The sequence below is a fragment of the Alligator sinensis genome, unplaced genomic scaffold (assembly GCF_000455745.1).
Source record: "Alligator sinensis unplaced genomic scaffold, ASM45574v1 scaffold846_1, whole genome shotgun sequence".
Lineage (NCBI taxonomy): Eukaryota > Metazoa > Chordata > Crocodylia > Alligatoridae > Alligator > Alligator sinensis.
The window spans coordinates 1,036,306-1,046,424 of NW_005842230.1; the positions used below are offsets into that span (position 1 = coordinate 1,036,306).

Below are 10,119 nucleotides of genomic sequence, written 5' to 3' on the forward strand. Positions count from 1 at the left end.
CTGTGGCCCCCACCCTTCCCTGCTCTCAGAACCATGCACCCCACCCTACACACACACAACACCTGTACTCCTCCCCACACCTCAGACCCCTAACGCCACCCCCTGCTCTCAGCACCATACACCCTCTGCCCACACTCTTGGAACTCACATGCCCACTCCCTGCCGCCCCACTTGAACTCCATCTCCCCTGCAGGATTTGCCTCAGGTGCCAGCTTTGCTTGTTACACCACTGGTTAAGGATCAGGGGGTGGGACAATCACCTGACTCATGGGAAAAGTCAAGGACTGGATTCTCAGGGAGCTTGGGGTGCCAAACTTGTCAGGAGTCAAATCTAGAGTCAAGAGCCAAAGCCAGTCAAGTTAATGCCCGAATCAGAAACCAGAGCCAGCGCTAGGGTTAGAATTTCCCGGAGTCAGAATCCAGATCAGGCACCAAAGCTAGAGTCAAAAACAGAGATCCGGTAGGTGAAGCAAGGAAACACACAGTGGCCAGCAGTAAGTACCTAAGTCTTTGCCCAGACAAAGTACTGTAGATTGGGCCTTGCTCTTGAAGGCTGAAATGAGTGGGGCCTGTTACCTGTGGTCTCAGGAGATTGGCCACTCTGATTGCCCCAGTAGGATCAGCTAGGCCCAGGGCACTGACCCAGGCTTACTGCAGGTGATGAATTGCCCTCATTCTCTGATTGGGACTGGCTGGACCCAGAGTTCTGATCTGGCCTCATTACGATATGTATAAAAATCTCATAGTCCTGGTCTCAGCCAATGACAATTTTTTCTTTTGTACATTTAGAAGGGTTTAGTTTGGCTTAATCTTAAATGTCATAAGTGATAGGGCTAATACAATTGCTCCTAAGAAACTATAATGCAGTGTCTTGAATTAAGTATAATAATCCAGCTGTGGTGATACAAATTAGATCTGTGCCCTCCCTGAGTGTCACTCAGATCCCCTTCCCCTGATGTCTGCTGCTCTGCTTTCTGCTCCACACCCAATCTGCTGTTCTGTTTTCTGCTTCCTGCCCTATCTGCCACTGTGCTGCCTGTCCCTTCCCTGATCTGCCATGTGCCACACAAAGAGACTGCCTGTGCTACTTCTAGCATGTATACTATGGGTTGGCTGTCCCTGTCATCGGGTATGAACAGGCTTTCATTTCTAGTGGTGGAAAATTCTCCGAAATTTATGATAAATTTCCACTGCTATAAATCTTTCCAGGAAATGGAGCAGCACAGACATTCAGCCTGCAGCCAACCCCTCTTCCCTGCTCTCCACACCTTCCCCAGATGGGGGTAATCCTGATCTGGAAAAGACATGGAAAGCAGAAGCTGCTCCACTCCTCCAGAGCAGGACTGTTCTCTACTCACAGTCTCTGGGACCAGTCTAGGAGGGGAGCGGAGCAGAGCAGAGCAGAGGGGCAGAGCCCCCATCCATTCCTCAGATCAGCTACTCACCAAATTGGGGAAGAGGCAGGGAGCAGCAGGCAGCTGCCAGGAAGGGATAGAGCAGTATAAACAAGTTCATTAATGTGAGAAAAACCCTCTGCTGGAGATTTTCCAGGTGTTAACCTGGAAGATCTTTCTCCCAAAAGAGAAATGTTTCCTCTTGGAGAAATGGAATGAACCCTTGTATACTTCTTGTATCTACCAGGAGAGCAGTGAATCTTCCAACAGAAACATGATGCCTGTGCATGGGCATAATCTGAGCATTTTTTCAGTATTACTTTTGCCTGGGTTTTTTACTTGTAGTAAAAACTTGGCACCTAGGAAAGTGCTGAAAGAAATAAAGCTTAAATTGGAATAACTCCCCCAAGTCAAAGGTGTTAGACTGGTAGAAAACTAGTGATAACAAGACTAGGCCCTGTATCATTTGAAAAGCATTAGGAATATTGTTCTAAATGCAAAAGCAGAACTGCAGATAGAGAACCCAAAGCCAAAACTTGTATATGAGCTATGAATTACTCCCATCCTTTATTATGAAAGAACACTAACCAAAGTTTCTAAAAGGCTTGGCAAAACTGCTATAATCAAGATCATTATAAAGTGCTATTCCCTTCAAAGTAGAGCATTTATTATAGAGAGAAAAGCCCAATGCAGCAGAAACTAGAAGGGGAGTGGAACTCAAGGTTTATATTGTCTCTAAAAGTATAAAATTGTTATTTAATATTTCCTTATGAAGGAGACTTTTACATTTGTTTGGAATAATCCTAAAACCAATTTTCTACACTTTCATAGTATTCCTTTACTTTCATAGAGCAAGACCATGACTTCTAGTATTACAGTATGTCTCATACAGTCACAGACAGCTTTTGTTCTTAAGTATGGTATACACTGTAAGTGCTTAGAGTCAAAAAGAAGGTCAAACGTCCTTCCATGCCTTAAGGCCCACCAGTTTCCCTAATACAGTGGTTCTCAACCTTTTTTGTACCAGGACCCATTTGTAAACATCAATGGCCAGTCCTGACCAGTGCCCCACACTCCTGACCTGCTGCTCCCTGCCCCCAAGCCCAGCCCCACAGTGTGTGGGAAAGGGGGTGGGGGACCCCAAGCAGCACCTCGCAGGCTGGAACTCTGCCAGCCTGCAAGGGTAAAGCCATGGCTTCCCACATTTTACTTCTTTAAAGGAGAATCCATTTTTAAAGTTTGTTCATGACATTTTAATATATTCTTGTGACCCACTTTTGGGCCGTGACCCATGGATTGAGAAATGCTGCCCTAGTCCACAGTACACAAGTGGGGGGATGTGGCCAGCACTACGTCCAGTTGTCTTTGACTTACAAACCCAACTGACCAGTTACCTATTTACCTTTTTCGGACAAGTCGAGAGCAGTGCTCAAACTCACTCTGTTGAAACCATAGCAAGATGCTTTAACTACCATACATTTTGATCCTGAAGTACAACATCTACTTAATCTTCAGCTGTAACACAAGTTTGTCAGTGTATATAGTCCTTTTTAAAGCTGTGTTTGTTAATAAGCAATTACCAATACCTAGTATGGGATTGCATTTTGGGTAAAACTTTCTGATTTTGATTTAAAAATCTTTTATATTCAAGCAGATCTTAAATAATCCCTTACAGTGTGATTATCTTCCACGATTGTCTTATTTGTGTGTCCGAAGATGGCTGATAAGGCCTATCCAGGATCGACAGACTCCACTGCAGATAAGAGTAAACTAGCCAGATGCTAGCTAGGAAACTGTTCTCCTTTTTGTTTATATATATTTCTTGGGTGAGTGGTAATGAGAGACAGTCTTTCACCTTTAAATCCGTAGTTTAAGCAAGGGCAGTGTAGACATTTCATCAGAAGCTAGGTGATGCGAGGGGAGAACTAAATGGGGTTGGGTAGAACAAGCATCCAAGAAGGAAGAAAGGAGCATCAATCAGGCCAGCCAATCAGCATTCCCTCTAAGTTGCGTGGCGTCTGCAGCCACACAGCTTAGAGGGAATGCTGCAGCCAATTCCTCTCTGGCTACTAGCTAATGTAATTAGTCATGTAGCTCAAGTGGTAAACATGCAGTACTGCACTGCTGAAGATTTGGTGTTCCAGCCTAACGAATAATGAAGAAAGTATTATGGATAATGCAACTTATTTTTAGCATTCTCATTCAAAACAAAAGTAGGTTAAAAATAACTGAAAAGAAAGATACTTAAGTTGCAAAGTCAAGCTGCCAAAGGCTAGGAAAGTTGCATTTATGTCTTTCCAGCACGTCACAGCAGACTCGATTAACTGAGTCTGCTGGAGCATGGCAATTACCGCGCTCCAGTAGCTTCCTGCATCTTGTGTATCAGTGTCCCCACTCATTCGACAAGCTTTAAATAAAGTGGGCCCATCACCGTTTTGAAGCGTGGGGATGCTGATACACAAAACACTCCAGGTGCTTTAATTAGAGTGGCTCTGAGAGTGGCCCCCCCTCCTGGAGCACGTATATAATAAAAACCCTTAAGAGTGCATGGGAAATCATAATTTGGCATTTTCATATTTTCAATTGTGAGCTTGGAATCTAAACAGCATATTTTTGTATGAAATCAAAAAAGTTCATTAATATTCCTTCCACTGATTTTATTTGCAAGGATCCAGCCTCTAAGAGATGTCAAACCAGCAGATTCTGAATTGCAATGCCCATTCTGGATCACAGTCTTGGAACCGCATCAGTTTATGAAAAGGATTACATGAAGTGATTACCTATCATAGTGGGGACTGGACTCAATGATCCAGCACATTCCTTCCAGTTCTACATTCCTAAGGTACAATGATTTAGTAGTTTAAAGCCAATGTCAGAACTTTTTAAAAGAATGAATTGCTTATTGACCTTTCTCCTCCCTGATCCTTCTGCATCTAATTGAGTCCAGCTATATTTCTCTCTGTTTTAGTTCACAGATTAATTGCTTGTTGCCAAGTTATTTACATTTACCAGATACAGTTTTATTTAGATAAAATGCCTTGTTTCTGCCCTGTAATTTAGGGTGTGTTCTAATACAGCCAGGCCAATGGAGTGACGCTTTAGCTGCTCTTTGCCTGACTAGGAGAGGGTAACAGGGAGACGTCACTCCCTGTTACTTGAATATAACAAAGAAAAGAAACTTACCACACAGGTGACAAAACAGCAAGAAAAAACTGATGTCATTAACCAGCACTGGGAGTGTTCACCGCACCTGAAAGACAAGAGACATTGATAATTGAGTGACCGGAAATGACAAAGATAAAAGAGAGATGAGTGAACAGTATAGATCCCCAAAAGGGGAATCTGGAGCCATGGTGATTTGTCAACAGTGATAATTTTCATGTGGAGGCACAAAAGCGACAGAGAGCAGCGTTTCATGAGACTGCAGGCACAGGAGCGCTGGCTGAAATCGAGAGTTGGTGAACCCCAGGTGAGGTAACAAAGGATAACCATAGACATCATTATACATTATAGGACTGGATAACTGGACTGTAGAGACTGAACCAATTGCTCTAAACCCAAGTTGGGGGATATAGCCAGTCTGAGAAGCTGCTCTTTTTGTTTCTTCTTTCCACTTTTTGTTATTAATTTATGAGGGCAATGCTGTGAGTGAAGCATGCCCACAGAGACTGCAAATCATTGTATCTCTTCTGTAGTGAGCAGATCTCAGGGGCATGGTATCATTAAGTGGGTTAAAATACGGCTTTACAACAGTGGCGATCTCTCAGAGTTACCCATATGTTTTTCCTTATTTTTCAATTATCTCCCATCAAGGCGTGGCAGGAGAGCAAGCCACAGGAGAAACTCTGAATTGTTCTTCATCAGTCTTAACTTACTTAGAAATAATACTCCCTCAAAGAGAGATTGATAAAGGTGCAGAAAAAGCTGGCTGTACAGCAGCAATGTAACCCTCTCAAATTCTCTGTGCTGTGCAAGGATATATACTTCTCAGCCAAATTATCAACTTCCCTGTGCACAGCAATATATCTTTAAAAAAAAGAAAAGTCACTATTCAGAAAGTTCAGAAGTAGCTGAGCCTACAGCTATCATTACACAAATGCAACAGGATCTTTGAAATTTAGTCCTAAATATGTGCCTCAGAAAATCCTTACCACTATTATAATCAAAATCACTAAATGATGGGTCTTCTCCAGAGTTCAGGAAAAAAATGATGAGGAAGGGCAGAGACCAAAGACCTTGACCTTCAGTGGCATCAATTAACATTAAGTTATCTTTAAAATTAAGAACAATATGTTCAGTTCTAATTATTAAACCTTTAGGCTACAAAACACAACCCTTTTGTCCATGGCAAAGTCACATTCTCTTCTTTAGCCTTTTGGTTTTACACCTGTCTCACTTCAAGGCAGTCTGCACATAGCTGCTAAAATGATCTCCCCTTCCACAGCTTTTACTTTGCCACTTCCTTTTTTGCATCCCACCATTCACTCCTTTAACCCATTACAGTGGTTTTCAACCTTTTTTAGACTCACAGAACTCCTCCATAACTCTTCTGAATTTAGCAGCACCCAGTGAGAGCCACTGTTTTACTGTCTCAGCTTTACCTATTTTATCAGATAAACTTAAAATAGGCAGAAGCCACTTCTCTTCTCCCCCATGTCCAACTGAAGCCACTTCCAGGTTCAGCCCTCCTCCCCCCCAAATGTGTCTCCTGGAAACAGAGGCCTGTGGGACAGTTCCACCTGGCTGCAGTAGCCTGAAGATAAATCCATGGAACAGTGGTTCTTAGCTGGCTAACTCTCCAGGTTGCCAACCTGTTGGTACTAGGTTGAACTGTCCCACGCACCTGTTTCTAGCAGGAATTATTTTTTTTAGAAAAATATATGTCTTTATATATATACATAAGTTATATATGTGATAGGCTGGCTGGTAGTGATTTGGCCCAGGGGTTTTGAAAGGGTAAAAGATGATTGGAAGGCTTGGGATTCCCTTTCCTCACCAATCAGGCCCCAGAGACTCACCCTCCATGTCCCCTGATTGGCCCCTTGGGTCACCTGGAGGCGGGTAAGAGGGGCAATGCAGCTGACTCAGGAGAGACCAGCGAGGGACCACAAGGAAGGAGCTTCAAAGAGCTGGGCCAGCAGGGCAGGAGCAGTTGCCCCAGAAGAGCCTGAAGGAGTGGGACCTGAAGGCAGCAGTTGGACCCTCAGCAGTGCGGTGTGCAGCCGGCAAGAAAGGCTCCCCGCCAGGCTCCAGGATCCCCTATGAGAGTCTGTGGCCAGCAGGAAAGGTTCCCCAACTCCAGCAAGGATCTTAGCAGTGACCTGAGAGGCTCTCAGCTCTGCTTCCAGCTCCTCCAATAAGAGGCCAGGCAGCTTGATGTGAGGCCGGGGCTCCGGGAAGGTCAAGACCCCTAGCAGGTTAGAGTAGGACTAGCACTGCAGGCTGTGTGGTAGAGTTTCTGCCTACCATGTGGGAGATCTAAGTTTAAGTCCTAGCTGGGGGTGAGTGAAGTGACAGGGAGAAGTTCTTGTTGCAGTGGAAAGGGGTCATTGTGTTTTCCCCTCTTTCCCCACCTCCAGGTACCTAGGCCCTATATTCCTTGTTATTTGACGTTTTGTATTTTGTGCCTTTTATATTTCGCCAACCAGTATTGTTTGTTCTGCTGTTTGTGTTTTATATTTTATTAACCCTGTCTTTTGTTAACTAGACGAATATGCCTATGATTGTACTCATCAAACCTTTATTGAATCCTGCCCCCTCGGGGTGTTGTAGTGTCCCCTATACCCCCTGGTTTATACTGGTTATGTTCCCAGTATTGTTCTCTCATTAAAAGGTATATGGTTAAGTCCCCATTAGTGATCTGGCTCCGCTCTATAGGGGGAGGAGGGTCCCTACACCTCCCACGGAGCTTGTGCACCTGCTCTGATCCCTTCAGTTGGAGAGGGGGTACCTCTTAGAGTACCGCCCAGGTGACATATATATCTATAACTTCTAGTAGCCTTTGATCACATACCTTCACTCACACCCCAAAACACATAAACCCATTACAAAACACATACCCAGAGGCCTGCACTCCCACACAACTGCCTGCCAGCCTCCCTACCCCAAACACAGTCCCTTAGTCCATTCTCCAGTTATGGGGTTTAAAGTCTCAGTTCATCCATTGTCACTGCTGTTCCTGCTGGAGGATCTGCAGCTGCTGTTGCTGCTACTCTCCTCATCATTGTCCTCCAATCTGGTTGTCTAGAGCCAGACTGGGAAGCAGCTGTGGCAAGAAGGGGTTCCCTGCCTGAGGCAGGAGTGCCTGCTTCTACTGCAGCTGCTTCCTGGCCTGACTCCAAACATGCCTTGTGGAGAGGCAGAAAGGACAGTTCTGCCTGGTGGCAGTGAAGCTGGCACTGCAACACCCTTGAAAAGATCTTTTGGTACTTTCATTGAGAACTACTGACCCATTATATCAAGATGTCCTGGGCCCTTCACAAGGCCCTGCACAGCTCAGATCTTGTTACCTATTTAAGTCCTGTTAGGTCTTTTAGTGTACCTATGACAGACCTTCTCTGTGATACCCTTGTGATGAGTGGAACCTCTTAATCCCTGTGTGACAGATGAAGTGAAAGGGTGCCAACAGGCACTGCCCAGGTGGGGCAGGGTGTGAGATGGAGCTGCAAGCTGCTCATTTGCAGGGGTACGCGAATGAGGGGAGGGTGGGTCCTGCTGCTGCGTGCACTCTTGGGCAAGCATGGGGGGGCATGCCCCCCTGGTCAGCGCACGGGGTGAGGGCAGGCTGCCACTGCAGGCTTTGCCCCAGGTGCTGAACTTTGTTGCTACGGCAGTGGACAGACTCTCATTTCTTGCTGTTCATATTTTCCTAATGATTTGATTCTTCCATGTCGCCAAAAGATACTAATCCCCATTAGTCCAATTTGGTGCCATACTGAGGACAGCGCACCAATAACTTGTGCTTGTAAATTCTTTGTTCATAAGACATTTCCTACAGGTCTCATAGAGCATCTAGTCATCTTTGTGTAGTTTAGTCTTTAAGGCTTTTAGGGGCATGGTATTTCCTTATTTGTGTTATGTGCAGTGGAAAGCATGTGAAGTGCTTAACATACAACAAAATAAGCTAATAAATCAGTAAATAAGTTTATAGCATTGCCCTTCTACCTGGAGAATGACGTTCTGAACAACTGCAGTTTTGTCTGGTTTCTTTCATCAGTCTGCAGTTGGCTGTACCAGAATGCTTTATACAGCATAGTGTCACTATTGTGATCCTAAAAAGATCATCGTTCTGTGAAATTAATAAATAATTGGATATATATTAGCCTTGAACTATCACAGATAACATAAAATCTAGGTAAAAATGTGGGTTTTTGTCCAAGCAATTTTATTTAACTATTTTCCATGTTTTCATACTATGTAGTCTTCTTACTTCAATAAAATAATATAAAGATGATATAATAGTATAAGATAATAGGCATACAGGGCAAGGTATTTAAGTTGTATAATGTTGCACCTTTAGTTCCATGTAAAATATGTTTATTACTAATGTGACTTTGGTAAATTTTTATTTAAAAAAGATAGCAAGTTCAGTTGCTTTCCTATGCATGGAAAGAACACTAAAGCTTAGTCAGGGGTGGGCAATTATTTCAGGTGGAGGGCCACTTACCGAGTTTTGGCAAACCATCAAAGGCCTCATGACAGGCAGCCAGGTGCAGATAAATATTAATTTTCTAAATTTTTTAGGGGCCCCGTGGGCCGGATAGAATGGCCTGGCGGGCCAAATCTGGCCCACGGGCCACATTTTGCCCACCCCTGGCTTAGATGTTCATTACTTTTCTTGATTAATCAACTTGGACCCTAATCCTACATATATGCTGCCTATGTATATGTGCATATGTGTAGGTACATCACATAGATGCTTAACTTTACTAAGGTGGCCTTAAAGACGATCCCTTTCACAGTTAGATGTAAAATGTTACTTTATTCTGGTGAGTTAAAATTTACCAGTGATAAAATGAAGCAACTGTTAGCTCCCTGTAAAGTTCAAATGAGACCACGAACTTGTATCGCCGTTTTACAAGTACTGACAAAGCCCTGCTTGCTTGTAGAGATGATGACAGAGTTCATTCATGTTCTGTATAAACAACATTGGCAAGCCACATTACAACCTGGAAAAAACTGGTCTGCAAAGAGTAGCTGGTCGTTTCTCAGGAGGAGGAAGATGGATTTGAAAGGATTCCTGATCAGGTACATTGATTCAGATCTCTTTTGTGGACATGTCCAGGTACTCCTATCTATGGTGTGGATGCAAAGTCAATGCCAGGTGGGAGCGCTCTGGGGACTAGAGAGCCGGGAACTCCCTTTCTTGGGGCTCCCAGGTGCGAGGCAAGTCACCACATCCCCTTGCCCCGCAGAACTGGACGGGACATTTCACAAGTGACTGAACTGCAAAACGTGATGCCCAAGAGGTGACACTGGGTGAAGGACGCGCTGGCCCCTCACGCAGCACAACCTCCCCCTCGGCAGCTGCCTCGTGCGGATACAAGACGCTTCATGTGCCATCACGATCCTCCTGCCAAGCCGGGCTGAGCGCGGCGCGAGCAGACCCCAGCGTCCTGGGAACAGTCGGGACGGGCCCGGGCTCTCCCACGGCCACGGGCGCTCAGGCGGGACGGGACGGAGCCCCGGGCCGCCCCCGCCGGGCCGAGGGCAGCAGGGCCCCGAG

The 10,119-nt window shown here is 44.9% G+C and overlaps 1 protein-coding gene across 1 annotated transcript in view; it reads left to right on the plus strand.

Moving 5' to 3' along the window:
- Window positions 1-9,504: 9,504 nt before the first annotated feature.
- Window positions 9,505-10,119, plus strand: part of PCOLCE2 (procollagen C-endopeptidase enhancer 2) — a 45,392-nt gene continuing 44,777 nt past the window's right edge. Inside the window, exon 1 of the mRNA XM_006027283.1 lies at window positions 9,505-9,641. Coding sequence (XP_006027345.1) covers window positions 9,505-9,641 — 137 coding nt within the window. The remainder of the gene's footprint in view (window positions 9,642-10,119) is intronic.